Here is a 13,880-nt window from a genome sequence, read left to right on the forward strand (position 1 = left end):
TGAAAGAAAATGGCAAGTTGGGGAAAAAGTTTTTTTTTTTGGTTTACAAAACTTAAAACTTAATGGAATCGAACAAAACTTGCACAGGCACAAAACTTCAGAGCGTTTGGATGATAACGATCACGTGCAAGAAGCTTCTGGAACGAAGACACGGGCTAAAATGATCCGCACAAACACGGGATTGTGCGATTGGCTCCCATTTCTGTGATGTCATCGCAGAAATCCATTGGTATCGACTCAAAATGGAAGTCTGAATTTAACTCCCGGTGGTTATTGCAACCGGAGGCACAGGGACTCTTGGGCAAAGGTTGTGCATTGAATCAATTTGAGGCTTTTGTGCAACCTGCTAGGATCTGAAAACAGAGTCTACCACTGGCTACCAGTGCCTACCAATGCCAACCCTAAAACAGTGTCAAGTGACAGTGATGATACCTTATGACCTTGGCCTATATGTCATGTGTGTATGAGCTAGCTCCACGAGGCCTTTCATTTGAACAGAATCCATGTAACACATTGCAAGCAAGAACAACTTGTGGTACGAATTCTCACGGATAACTTCAGGATGGGATTATTCACAGAGGCACGGGCAAACAAGCCATGTCGTGAGAATATAATATGAAGCCGATTACAAATGTCGAGAGAAAACGTTTCGATGAAACAGGACACTTACTGGAGGTAAGACCGGAGCCACGGCTGCTTTTGAGCTGTCTGTTGACCATAAGGAAAAGACCCTCCAGCTGGACAGCCAAAAGGTGAAAAGCAGCATTAATGTCAAAAGTGAGGACGTTAAGTATCTGTTTAGGAGAAAATGACTTCACAAACATCCTCCATTGCTGCAGAAAACAAACCACACACTTCGTGTTCGATTTTGGAAAAATTTCAGTTACTCTGCCTCCTTTGGCACACTTACCTGGATAGCCCTCCAGGCTCGTCCTGACATTGTCCACCGATGGGTACACCTGGAACCGGGAGGGTGGGAAATGCACAACAGACATTTCACTATGAATAGGAGACGAGAAATTAAACATGAATCCGTCACCAATGACCAAAATCGACACGCAGTTGTTAAAAAGCGCTCCATCATGGAATCATTGCAAAGACAGATGAGATTTATACGAAAGATGGAACAATAGTTAAAAATAAAAAGCCAGATTATGGACAAGACGTTTCAGGAAAATGGATTACGTACAAGACGAGGAAGGAAAAGGCCAATCACCATTCACCTAAATGGCCACGAGCATGACTCTGCCTTCGATGACACAGATTACGGAGGTTATTAAAGTAACAAAGACTGACAAATTGTGGACGAAGTTAAACCAATTAGCATCGAGGAAAATGGCTGCAATCACAATAGAGGTCACGCACAACATGGTTGGAGAGGATCATTGTTCAGGGCAATTCCACGTCGGATCCAAAACCCAAGCGAACGTACCAAATGCAGATGCGGCCGCTCAAGCAAGGCCTCATGTCTAGATATGTATATGGCCGACAGACTGTCAAGCAGTTCGCCGGTCAACCATTTCCCACTCTCAGCACCCAGAGAGCCAATGCTGGAAAACTGGGCCACGACAGGCCAGGTTGAGGGGTTGATCACAGGGCCGGTACATTCACGCAGAATCTGAAATTACGAGCACACAAAGCAAAATCAGGCTAAGCGAAGGCCTAGGAATGCGCATGAGTATTCAATGGAACATTTCCACCACACAAAGTTACAACGATGCATGGTTATTGGATTGTTCCCACGACAAACTCACCTTCTTGGGACGATGGAAATAAGAGGCGTCCACCATCCAATAACGATCGATCGTCTCCGATACTATAACCCCTTAATGGCCATTAATGGCGTGCATTTTAAACATCGAGTATAGATTTTCCTCAGTCACATCACCTCCAAAACTACACAGAATTTCCTTCTTACACTGATCAATGATCACACTAAACTATGCAGCTATTTCTTCATCATGATTGACAACTAGAATGGCAACAACTATCAGGGATGCATCTTTGCAGTGGTTGTACCCCCCTCCCCCCCCACCCCCTCCCCCCCAGCCCCCCCTCCCCCCCACCCCCCAGCCCCCCCTCCCCCCCCCCCCAACGCAGGTCGTGGGCCAAATCTTCCCTATTTTTCCCCGCTGCCCCGTTTTGTCAGGGAGGTTATTGTAAGAATTACAGTATTTTGGGATTGTTCATGTCCAGAATAATTGATCGAACATTGATCATTTTCAAACCTCCTTTGTGGCTCGTTAAACTCAATCACAACAGATCAACAATAAAGTTCATTGGATTTTTTTCCCCTCTACGAGAGCACCATAGATATCATGGACAAACATCCTGTGAAACTGCTAAAGTGGTTGTGCAGGTGGCACACACTGACCTTCCTGAGATGTAGATGTCCCCATCTGTGTTTGCTGCTCCCAATATGCCTACCAGGAACAGAGGCCACCAAGAACACCCTGGATAAGATTAGGAACCAGAGAAGAAAAGATCAGGTGACTCATTACAAACTCAGAATGTCAACTATCCAGCAAATAATGGTAGGGTGTGGCGAAATGTGGGAACAAACCGCATAATCTGTATATCCACTAGTGTTTTTTTTTTTTTTTTTTGTATACAAGATCGAGGCTCGTGAAAGAGCTAACATTAATCACACAAAAAGACAAACCGACACACAAAACAAAAAAAACAAGGGGAGCGGTAGACAAGATGGGGAGAGAGGGGGAAGGACACAAAAGAGAGGGGGAAGGACACAAAAGAGAGGGGGAAGGACACAAACACAACATTTGAGAGCAGGGACATCGGGAGGACTTGGGGGGAGGTGGGAGAGGATTAAAACATATGAACACTGCAAGGACTCTGGGGTGAATTACCGGGGGTAGAAAAGATAAAGGTTTTCGATGGGGGAAGATAAGAGATGGTGGTGAACAGCTGTTTTAAAGACCTGGAGGGAGGAGTGGGATTGAAGGGAGTGGGGGAGTTTGTTCCAGAGGCGGGAGAAAAGGGGAATGACAGAGTGAAGGTGAGCAGAGAGCCTAGAATTTGGCAGTTTAACCAGAAGAGGGTTGCAGGCAGATCTTGTGCGACCTGAAGGAATATTGGGGGGACAGAGCACAGAGAGAGCTGGGGGAGCAAGGCCGGAGAGGAGTCAGTAGAAGACAGAAAGACCACCAACCTGCCTGCGGTGAGTGAGTGAAAGGCCCTCGGCGTTGACTACATCGCAGGAGATTCGTTGACTACATCGTTGTAAGAAAAAGCTAAAATACAACACCACAATAATAATCTATCTATAATTCCAGTAATCTCTGTGTGTATGTATGTATGTATGTATGTATGTATGTATGTATGTATGTATGTATGTTTGTATGTTTGTCTGTGACCGCTGTTTCTCGACAACCACGGGTCCGATATACTTGAAACTTGCCAGGTATATTGCTGGGGACCCGAGGATGTGCCTTTTCAAGGTTTTAAATTAATCGCAGAAGTAGTTACCGAGCTATGTCCAAAAAACGATTCAACCAATCAGAGAGCAGCGAGCTATCACGTGTGCCGAACGTGGCGAACAGACTCTGCCTCGGACGGCACATTTGAGAGCGTATTCATTTATTTCCCGTCGGCAAACTATGTTGGCGCTATGTTGGCGTTAAACTATGTTTTAAAACTAATTAAAACTAATTTGCGAATTCTTTCGGTTTGCGATGCGATTTGCGATTGCGTTAAACTCGCTCGGGCGTTAAACTATGTTTTAAAACTAATTAAAACTAATTTGCGATTCTTTCGCTTTCCTGCGCGTTTGTGCACGATATGGCGATTTCTTAATTCTTTACCAAACTCCGCAAGCCGTTCGCTTTGGACCAAACCATTTCATGTAAATAGAGGGGGGGGGGGGGGGGGGGGATTGTCACCGTACTCGCAAGCCGTTCGCTTTGGCTTTGCGAATGGACCAAACCATTTCATGGACCAAACCATTTCATGTAAATAGAGGGGGGGGGGGGGATTGTCACCGTACTCGCACCCACGTACCCACGTACGGGCATTGCACCCACGTACGGGCATGCCCTAGTAATAATAATAATAATACATATGCGCATTTACACAGCAAGGCAAATGTTTAAAATAAAAAATTCAAAAACATTTTTAGCAAAAAAAAAGAAACATCGTTCGATTACGGTAACGACAACCACGGCAAGACATCACATATCATCACAAAAGGCAAGATTGAACAGAAACAATTCAAGGGAAGTTCTGAGAAGGTCCTCTACTTGCCTGGCCTCTGACAAGTCGTGTTCCTCAATAATTGTAGCCCATGCGGTCACAGACGAAAAGTGATAGGCGAACAAGTATGCGAGGAGATCTGCCTTGAAGCCCGTGGGGGACTCGCCTTCACTGGTTTTGGAGTCAGGTTGTAGACGGGGAAACAGTGGACTGATCCAGATACTACCAAGGAGGAAGGGTTGACAAGGAGCGGAAAATCAAGTAGAATAAACTAAATAAATAAAAGCCATGCCTTACTTGACAAGTACATTGTTACCCTCACAAGGACAGCAGTGTCCTGAGCTGGTTTGCACTACACAGAGAGGTGCCAACGTCAGTGCATCTACAATAATTCGGGGTTCTCACCATCAGACCGGCAGACATGAGCGGGACGTGGTGAACAGCTCTTTAAAGAAGGGAAATTTATATAATTAGAGATGGAGTTTGCGTGGTGAAGCAGCACATAGAGCTTGCTGCCGAAAGATCGAGTTCGGCAAGACTAAGAATGTCCGTGGACCTTTATTCTGCGATATGTCAAACGTCACTTTCCTCACGTTTGTAAGGAAAACAAATAAAATAAATAAATAAATAAGAAATATGTCGTGCACAGCACATTACTTGCGAAATCTCAAAAATAAGTTGTTGACCTTTGGCCCATGTTGACCTTTTGGCCTATGTTGACCTCAAAAAGAATTGGTGGTTGAATTCAGTGATCTGACATGCAAATCCTCCTCAAATCCCCAGTCAATTGCATGAAAATTGAGGATTTTAGAAATTTCACCTAGGTTTTTGACCTATGGCCTATGTTGACCTTTTGGCCTATGTTGACCCAAACATATATTTGTGGTTGAATTCAATGATCAAGTATGCATATCCTCTTCAAATTTCAAGTCGATCAGAAAAAATTTACGATTTTATAAATTTGGCCCATGTTGACCTTTTCACCTTTAGACCACAAAACTATAATATAATTTTTGGTTTAATTAAGTGACTGGATATGCAAATCCTTTCAAATTTCAAGTCAATCTGACGAAAATTGAGGATTTTAGAAACTTCACCTAAGTTGTTTGATTTCGGCCGATGTTGGCCGTTTGGCCCAAGGTGACCTCAAAAATAATTGGTGGTTGAATCCAGTGACCTGATGTGCAAATCCTCTTCAAACTTCAAGTAAATCGGATGAAAGTTGAAGATTTTAGAAATTTGACATGGTTGTTGAACTTTGGCCTATATGTTGACCTTTTGACCTCGAAATCAAAAGGGTTCTTCCTTATGACCAATTTGGTGAAGTTTAGTAAAGATTGGTTTAAAATTGTGACCTGTAGGTGATTGACACAGACAAACAGACAGAATCGCACAAGATCAACCAACATTCTTGAACAACCGTCAATTTTCGCAAGTAATAAAATCATAAAAACGTTCAAGGCAGATTTTTCTATAAATGAGGCTAAAATAAGGTGACTTTAATGATAAACCCAAACTTCAGAAGCAAATCAAACAACTAAATTGAGAAATGTCCTCGGAGCAGTAAGTTGGACACGCTTTGTCAACATAACAACAACACAACATGCATTTTAAGGCCATGTTCCCTGCCAGAGCGGGGGTTAGCCTTGCGGTCCCCATAACAATCTTCTCCATTTTGCCCTATTTTCTGCATCTCTCCTTGTTAATCCCCTTGCCCGCATTTATTCTTCCACCATCTTTGGCCAAGTCTTTCTCGGTCTTCCCCGTCCTCGACTTCCTTCTACATTCATTTCCATCACTCTTCTCAACCAGTCACATTTCATTTCACTTTCACAACAAATTGATTTGCACTTGGTGGATGATGAGCGAGAAAACCTTCACTGTGAACCCCGATAAGAAGGCCTGACTTGGCTGAATGCCACTGCATGGACATGTCTCTCTATCTTTGGTGGGTTTACGACCTCGTGTTGTCAACTTTCCATTGGTGCATCCAACACCAGCCACCTGTTGGCAACAAGAGCGCAATAACTCAACGTACCCCTGAGTTTTCTGATGCCAATCTGCGGAAATGAGGTTCGCAGTGTGGATGACGACACGCAACCCTTCTTCATACAACAGCAACATCATTTTCCTACGGGACCACCCGGGGTGGAGAAGAAACGGTAACTTAGTCAACAGACTTGTCATTTTTGCAAACAAACACAGAAATAAATAAATAAAACATTTCAAGGACCAATCCCGTTTCCACTAATAATCACCGATTACAAGGGCAAGTGAATAAATAAAGACAATTATTGTATTGTGCCGAATAATTAATCCATGCTTATAATACAAATGCATTACGTCTGATGTGGCAGGAAGCAAGCAAGTCATTTGTTGACCGCTCAGTACCCGATTTGCCCTTGTGCGAGGCTAGTAATCGTGCTGCAAAGATGGCTGCCCGCCTACAAGAGTGACATTACGGAGCAGCAAAGAATCATCACGTTTCCGCTTTGTGAAGGGGTCAAACCTCGTGACCTTTTTTGGAGAACTCAATATGGTACGAATTGAATAGTGTGAACGGTTTGGAAAAGGAGGGACGAGTGTGTGCGAAGAACAACGGGCTGGGCGACTAGTGTCTTTGAAATGCATCTACTGAGGGACCGCACAAGGGTCATCGTAAATCCGTGTCGTGGTACGGTATACATCGTAATACACAATCGGTGGCGCAGGAATGGCTCCGGTACCAACCAATATCCTCGTGCTTCACGGTGGCAGAAGCGTGTGGATGTGCAGGAGGACAACGCTGAGAAATAAAAGTCTTCCCTACCGATGAAGGGTATTTGGTGGGCAATTCACCAATTCACTTTGCTTATTGACATACTCTGTCTCAAGCTTCACTAATTCACGAAACCAATGTTAAGCTTAAACAATTTCGAGTATGCTCTCCATTTTGAAAATGAAACATCTCTCCCACAGCAAATCTTTCCCGGTGAACGGAAACACTCCACGTACGTGTGATGTGTTCCAAAAGCGATGTCCAGCTTCGCCTGTGGTGCAAATAAATAAATAGGGAACATATCTGATCACTCAAAACCAAAAAGTGCACAAGTAATAGTTTAATGCAAATGTTAGAAAAGACAATGCCAAGGACAAGAACTCATTCATCACATTGTAGACAAAGCATATCGGCACAAACTCAACTTACACAACATTAACTAGAACGGCACTCAGTCGAGAGCAGACCTCCGCCAGGCTGAACAGTTTATGTTTTGTATCCGAATGATAGGCCGGATCTGGATTCGGACCTGAACCAAAACCTAATCGACTTGTTCTCGTCACCTAACAAACTCATCCACCAAGTTTAGTCATAAATCGTCCATAATTTTTTTATATATCATGTTGTATATCGCTTTTCACCTGATCTCTCAATGGTGAAGAATTACTTAAAAATTAAATAATCATCGTATGAATGAATGAATGAATGATCGTTTTAAAGGCCATTTTCCCCGCTAGAGCGGGGGGTTAGCCTTGCGGGCCCCATGACAATCATGGTTCCCTGTTTGAGGCAATGTTTTTATGGCCGGATGCCCTTCCTGACGCCAACCCTTAGTTGCCTCTTACGATGCGCAGGGATACGGTGTACCTATTCTAAACTGGGGTACACACCGGGATAAACTATCCCGGTTTCCGAAATGTTAGAATTCCCCACTATAACCGGTTTCCCCACCGGTTTCCCCACCGGTTTCCACACTATAAATAATCATCGTATCCGAATCCATATTCCAATCTTTACCAAAATCGAATCGATTTGTCTTTGTCACACACCCAACCTCTCCAACAAGTTTCGTCCAAATCCGTCCATAACGTTGAGATATCCTGCTGTTTATAGTGTTCCGGATCCGGGGGACAGCACTCCCGTTAGCAAGGGGGGGTTAATCCCCTTGTCCTGTTAAGCTGGCCATCCGACCGGCCCTGGGGGTATGACGTCACTTCCGGTCGATGGTAAGTAGGGTTGCAAGCCCAATTTGTCTTAATACCTAAGTACTACCACCTGCTGTAAGCGAGGAAATACTCCAACCCAGGCCGCAGCGTGATTGGATTGCGCCGAGCAAATTGAGCTGCGACTCCGGCCGTTACCAAGAGACTAAACCCGATTATAAAGCGGTTGACCAAATCGTGCCACGTATATTCAAATGAAAGAAGGGACGAAAACGATCGAATGAGAAAGAAACCAAAGGTAAGAAGGAACACGGGTTTATTACTATCTATAAGAGGAAAACGAAAGGGCGAGAATATACAGAAGTGGAAGAAGCAGACACAGCGCAAGCCTTAAAACAGTCTTAATTATTGAACCCCAGACAACAAAAAGGACAGACGACAGACTTACACGACAAAGGGAATTGCAGGCAGGAATGGCTGGACGGAGGTTCGGAGGAAAAGCTCAGGGAGGAGGTCCGCTTCAAATCCATGCTCTGGGCTGGAAAACGAGCAGCCGGCGGCGGCCCCACGTATACGATTTCAGCGGCGAAAACCCGGCAGGCAGCGCGGTTTATGTTGCCGCTGCATTGGCGACCCGAACGCACCGACTCTTGCACCCCAACGATGCTCGTGCTCAAACAGGTTGCTCGGTGCTCCTCTCTCCCTCCTCTCTCGGTTCTTCCTCCTCGGTCCTCTCTCATGAACCTCCTCACGCGTCTCTCTCTAAGCAGTCCCTCGCAGTTGCTTTTATTGCTGTCGGCCGTATCAAGCCGCCAGCCCTGAGAACACGCCTACCGGTTCGCTCACCGCGGTGCTGGTTGGCCGGTAAGGGCTTGCTGACTCCACCTCTGACGACGTGCCACGCCCGTTCTGGTGGCTCCTCCCCCTTCTCCGAGATGGAGCACATGGCAATGGCGTCTTGTGGGGATAGCAAACCACTCGCACCGCTTTTGAAGGGAACGAAACGGACCTATCTTATTTGATTAATGCAACGCAGATTCAACTATTGGAAACACAGCCTTACCTGAAACACATAATAATGAAATAACTACGAAGAGGGCCTATGGTTCGCTACGTGTTGTTCATGGACTAACTAGGGGACGACCTTTGACCTTAATGAAATGGAGGTATTTACACAGATAATTATTTACAAAGGGTATATTTACAACAATTTACTAAGTGCAGGGTTCTCAAAACCCCAACAATAGTTTTTGGTCCCATCACCCAAAGATGAAGAATCACTGAAAAAATTCTAATAGCCAGATCTGGATCTTCACCAATATTTTATCATTTCGTCCTCGTCACATACCCAACCTCTCCACAAAATTGCCTGAATCCGTCCACAACTTTTTTAAACATCTTTTTCACAGACAGACAAACAAACAGACAGATAGGGGCGAAAACATAACCTCCATCCACCTTTGGTGGCGGAGGTAACAAAAGTTCCTGGTAATGTCTAAATAAAATTGTTTGTGAGAGTATATGCGAGTGGACCCGATACATTATCCAAAATGCTTATTTCCTGGTGGCAGCTTTTAATGTCTCCCGTACAGTGCCTGAGACCGGTCAAATGATTCCAAATTGGTATTTTTACACAATCGCAGAAAAACCTCAATTTGGATCCGCCAGATTTAAACAGCTGGCCAAAGCAATTTCCACTCAAACAATGAAGATGGGCTTCCGTGGGATTTTATTTATTTGTTTATTTTTGAACAGGGATCGAAGCTCATGGAAGATCCGAAATGCACGCTAAGGGTTTGGAAAAGTGGGGAAGCACCTGACACAAGGTGATGTGCGGGAACGGACTTGTCTGCTTGACCAGCCGTAGGTTGTTCTCCCGATGCTCGCCGTGAACCAGCAGGACAGGCAAAGAACTGTAAAGGGTGAAAAGCTCGTTACGACTCTCCAAAAAAGGTAATAAACAATCAGGTATTTCACCGCAACATTGTAGCCGGGACTTGGGAATCTGATTTTGCATTTTGTTGCCCAAACCTTGATCTCTCAGATTAGCAAAAGTGTTAACAATGGACGTGAATTTGGTCAATTCACAATAAGCTCAAAATTCTCAAAAAGATTCATATCCACTAAACTTTGTATGCATTAGACAGAGTGAAACAGTCTTGGGGAATACAGGCTGCGGAATTTGTAAAGGTGTTCCAAAGATACGATGTCAATCAAAGAGGGTGGAAGAATAGCACGAGGGGCCGTCCACATAATACCTTACACATAGGCATAGTGATGGAGTGGATGGGAAGAGTGGGCGGGGAGTTTGCGGGGAGCCGGCGGACGGAGATCGGCCATAGGCACAAGAGGTGGCGGACGGACGGACGGACTTAATGTTGTGAGAGGTCAACAAGGGCATCAAATGTCAACTTCAAAATATGCCAAACTATAACGGCACTCGGTAGCGAGCATACCTCCACAAGTCTGAAGTTTGTTTTGTATCCCACTGATAGGCCGGATCTGGATTCGGACCTGAACCAAAATCTAATCGGCTTGTTCTCGTCACCAAACCAACTCGTCCACTAAATTTGGCCAGAACTCGTCCACAAAGTTTTGAAATGTCGTGCTATATATCGTTTTTGGCCTCATCTCTCAATGGCAAAGAATCACTTTCACAATTTAAAAAAATGCTCGGATTCAGATCTTCACCGAAATCGAATCATTTTGTCCTCGACACATGCACACACCAAATTTTGTCCGAATCCGTCCACTTTTGTGATATCCTGTTCACAGACAGACAGGCAGAGGTGAAAACAACCGCCATCCACCTTCGGTGGCCGAGGTAACAATATGCCCAACCAAGGCATGATGGGCAGACGTCCCCTCCTTGATGGTCAATCAGGAGCCAGTTGGGCTTTGAAAAAAAAGAAAAAAGAAAAAAAAAACCCAACAGTAGCATCGTGATTCTTCTGAGACCAGATCTTTCCCAATAGCCTTGGAATCAAATTCCTTAACTACCGTCTGCAATCGAGTTTCAACCAACAATCTTGGGGACGCTCACCAATAGGCCACCAATGACTACGTATGGGGCGAAAAAGAGGGAATTCCATAATCCCGCAATATTTACATATGGCCCCCCAAGAGGAAAATAAAAACAAGTGGAATAACTTGCATTCTCAACACCCAGAGGCTTACCGAAATTCGTGTGGGTATTGCCCCACAAACCACGGGACGTCGAAGCAATAGTTGAACTGAAAAATAAAAAGGACGGAGAAAAACGGAATGAAACTTTGATGGAGTTTGATCGTCGTAAGTTTGTTACATTTATAAACAGCACTGTCAATATCAATGAGACGGAATTCCATATATCAACAACACAACAACTGGGAGAATGACGTCACATGGGTGCACAGTCCTGGAAGGCCTCATCGAGGTCTCAAGCAAGAATTTGGTTTGTAATGGGCGTCTTTCCTCAGCGCAAGTCAACCATGCAGATCTTTACCAAAACGAGGAGAATTGCTTTGCAATACACGTCCCCTTCCGGTCCCAATGAATGTTCTTGTTCCAAGCAAAAAGGCCACAACTCCGTGAAAAATTGGTGAAACGGCCTCAAACTCAAACTTGTTCTGTAACTCATCATAATAAAGCCGGGTATCAAGTTTCGGTTCAATATGTTAATAGGTATGGAAAAAAGTGTAGAAAACCACAGGTGCGGATGGGCAGACGGAAGAGCAAACCTACAGTCCCCTCTGGGTGGCGGAATCATAAGAAGAGCTACAGCACACGTGCCCGAGGGAGAACAATGCACATACTGTATCTATTTAATCCGAAGGCCATGACACGTGCTGTAAAGAATTATTCAGGTTCTATCCATATATTACATATGCAAAGATGGTAATCGTTTTGACCCTTTTCTCAGGTTACAGTGACACCTCGACATTGCTGTATCACATCCTCCCAAACTCATGCTCTCCGTTTTCTCAAATCTCTTCCCTTTTTATCTTTTCAAATCATCATATTACCTTCATTTGCTTACATAATAGGTAAACTGCCTCCAATGTAAACCTCACCTGTGCAGACTGCCTCAAAGTCCCAAGTAAAGGAGAGAGAATATCTGAAAGACAGGTGCCAAACATAGTTATCGCGATTTTCACGTTACCTCAACATGGTCACACAAAGACCGTCAAAGGCGGCAAACACACACGGCTTCCTGGTATAACAGGAAGGCCTTTTTCAGAGTCATACCCAAAGGCTGCACCACCTTCTCCTAGACATTTGGCAAAATCTGGATCAGGTTGTCAATCAAAACGTCATCGATTAAACACCTTGAGGTTTCACAAGTTCACGCACCCCATGATACCAAAGGACATGCTACCAGATATTATAGCATGAAGTTTTTTTTTTGGTTTTTTTTGTATACAAGATCGAGGCTCGTGAAAGAGCCAACATTAATCACACAAAAAGTCAAACCGACACACAAAACACAAAAACAACAAGGGGAGCGGCAGACAAGATGGGGAGAGAGGGGGAAGGACACAAACACAACATTTGAGAGCAGGGACATCGGGAGAAATGTGGGAGGGGGAGGGCTTTGGGGGAGGTGGGAGAGGTATAAAACATATGAACAGTGAACACTGCAAGGACTTCCAGGAAAGAGGTTGGAATTTCAAAAAAAAAGTGTATCTGGGGTGAATTAGCGGGGGTAGAAAAGATCAAAGTTTTGGATGGGGGAAGATAAGAGATGGTGGTGAACACCTGTTTTAAAGACCTGGAGGGAGGAGTGGAATTGAAGGGAGTGGGGAGTTTGTTCCAGAGGCGGGAGAAAAGGGGAATGAAAGAGTGAAGGTGAGCAGAGCCTAGATTTTGGCAGTTTAACCATAAGAGGGTTGCAGGCAGATCTTGTGCGACCTGAAGGAATATTGGGGGGGACAGAGCACAGAGAGAGCTGGGGGAGCAAGGCCGGAGAGGAGTCGGGAGAAGACAGAAAGACCACCAACCTGCCTGCGGTGAGTGAGTGAAAGGCCCTCGGAGTTAACTTCATCGTAGGAGATTCCAATGATTCTGAAAGCTTTGGTTTCAACAGCATGAAGCCGAGCTAGGTGTGAGGCAGGAGCACCAGCCTAGAGGGGGGAACAGTATTCCATTGAGCTGCGGATGAAAGCCTTGTATGCGGTGAGGAGCTCAGGTGTGCCAAGGAAGGACTCCGCACGACGGAGGATGCCCAATCGGCGACTGGCTTTGGAGGCCAGCTTGGAAATGTGGTTTTCCCAAGAAAGATCATGGCAGATAGTGAGACCCAAAAGCTTGAGTGACAGAACTTCTTGGAGAGGATTGTTGAGGAAGTAGATGGGAGGGTTTTCCAGTCGGTCCTTTCGGAGAGACATTGTAAGAGTGTGCGATTTGTCAGGATTGAAAGACATGTTCCACTTGTTTGACCAGTCTGTGATTTTTTCCAGGTCTGCAGAGAGTGAGGAGGCTGCTGACTGCCGATCTGAGGGATGAGGAATGGAGCGGCAGATAGTTGAGTCATCAGCAAAGAGATAGAGAGGATTTTCCAGAGTGGAGAGATCATTGATGAAGACCAGAAATAGCACAGGGCCCAGAACACTACCTTGGGGAAGTCCAGCTAGAACAGGAAGGGGAGATGAGAGAAATCCATTCAGGGCCACACGTTGCCTTTGACCAGAGGGGAAGTCCGCAAGCCATGAGTGGAGATTTCCATTGATACCATAGGAGGAGAGTTTGGTGAGCAGAGCGTGGTGCCAGAC

General features: G+C 45.0%; 1 protein-coding gene across 7 annotated transcripts in view; it reads right to left on the reverse strand.

The window, feature by feature from the left end:
- TDP1 (tyrosyl-DNA phosphodiesterase 1) overlaps positions 1 to 13,880 on the reverse strand; it is a 46,576-nt gene that overhangs the window by 14,239 nt on the left and 18,457 nt on the right. For all 7 annotated transcript variants that reach the window (XM_068128156.2, XM_068128155.2, XM_068128157.2 and 4 more), the window contains 10 exons: positions 12,183 to 12,226; positions 11,308 to 11,363; positions 9,947 to 10,043; positions 7,204 to 7,238; positions 6,248 to 6,340; positions 4,261 to 4,431; positions 2,375 to 2,453; positions 1,433 to 1,618; positions 911 to 959; positions 671 to 737 (listed from right to left, as the gene is read on the reverse strand). In XM_068128156.2, coding sequence (XP_067984257.2) covers positions 671 to 737; positions 911 to 959; positions 1,433 to 1,618; positions 2,375 to 2,453; positions 4,261 to 4,431; positions 6,248 to 6,340; positions 7,204 to 7,238; positions 9,947 to 10,043; positions 11,308 to 11,363; positions 12,183 to 12,226 — 877 coding nt within the window. The remainder of the gene's footprint in view (positions 1 to 670; positions 738 to 910; positions 960 to 1,432; positions 1,619 to 2,374; positions 2,454 to 4,260; positions 4,432 to 6,247; positions 6,341 to 7,203; positions 7,239 to 9,946; positions 10,044 to 11,307; positions 11,364 to 12,182; positions 12,227 to 13,880) is intronic.

This window comes from Myxine glutinosa, chromosome 9, assembly GCF_964187855.1.
Source record: "Myxine glutinosa chromosome 9, kmMyxGlut1.1, whole genome shotgun sequence".
NCBI lineage: Eukaryota > Metazoa > Chordata > Myxini > Myxiniformes > Myxinidae > Myxine > Myxine glutinosa.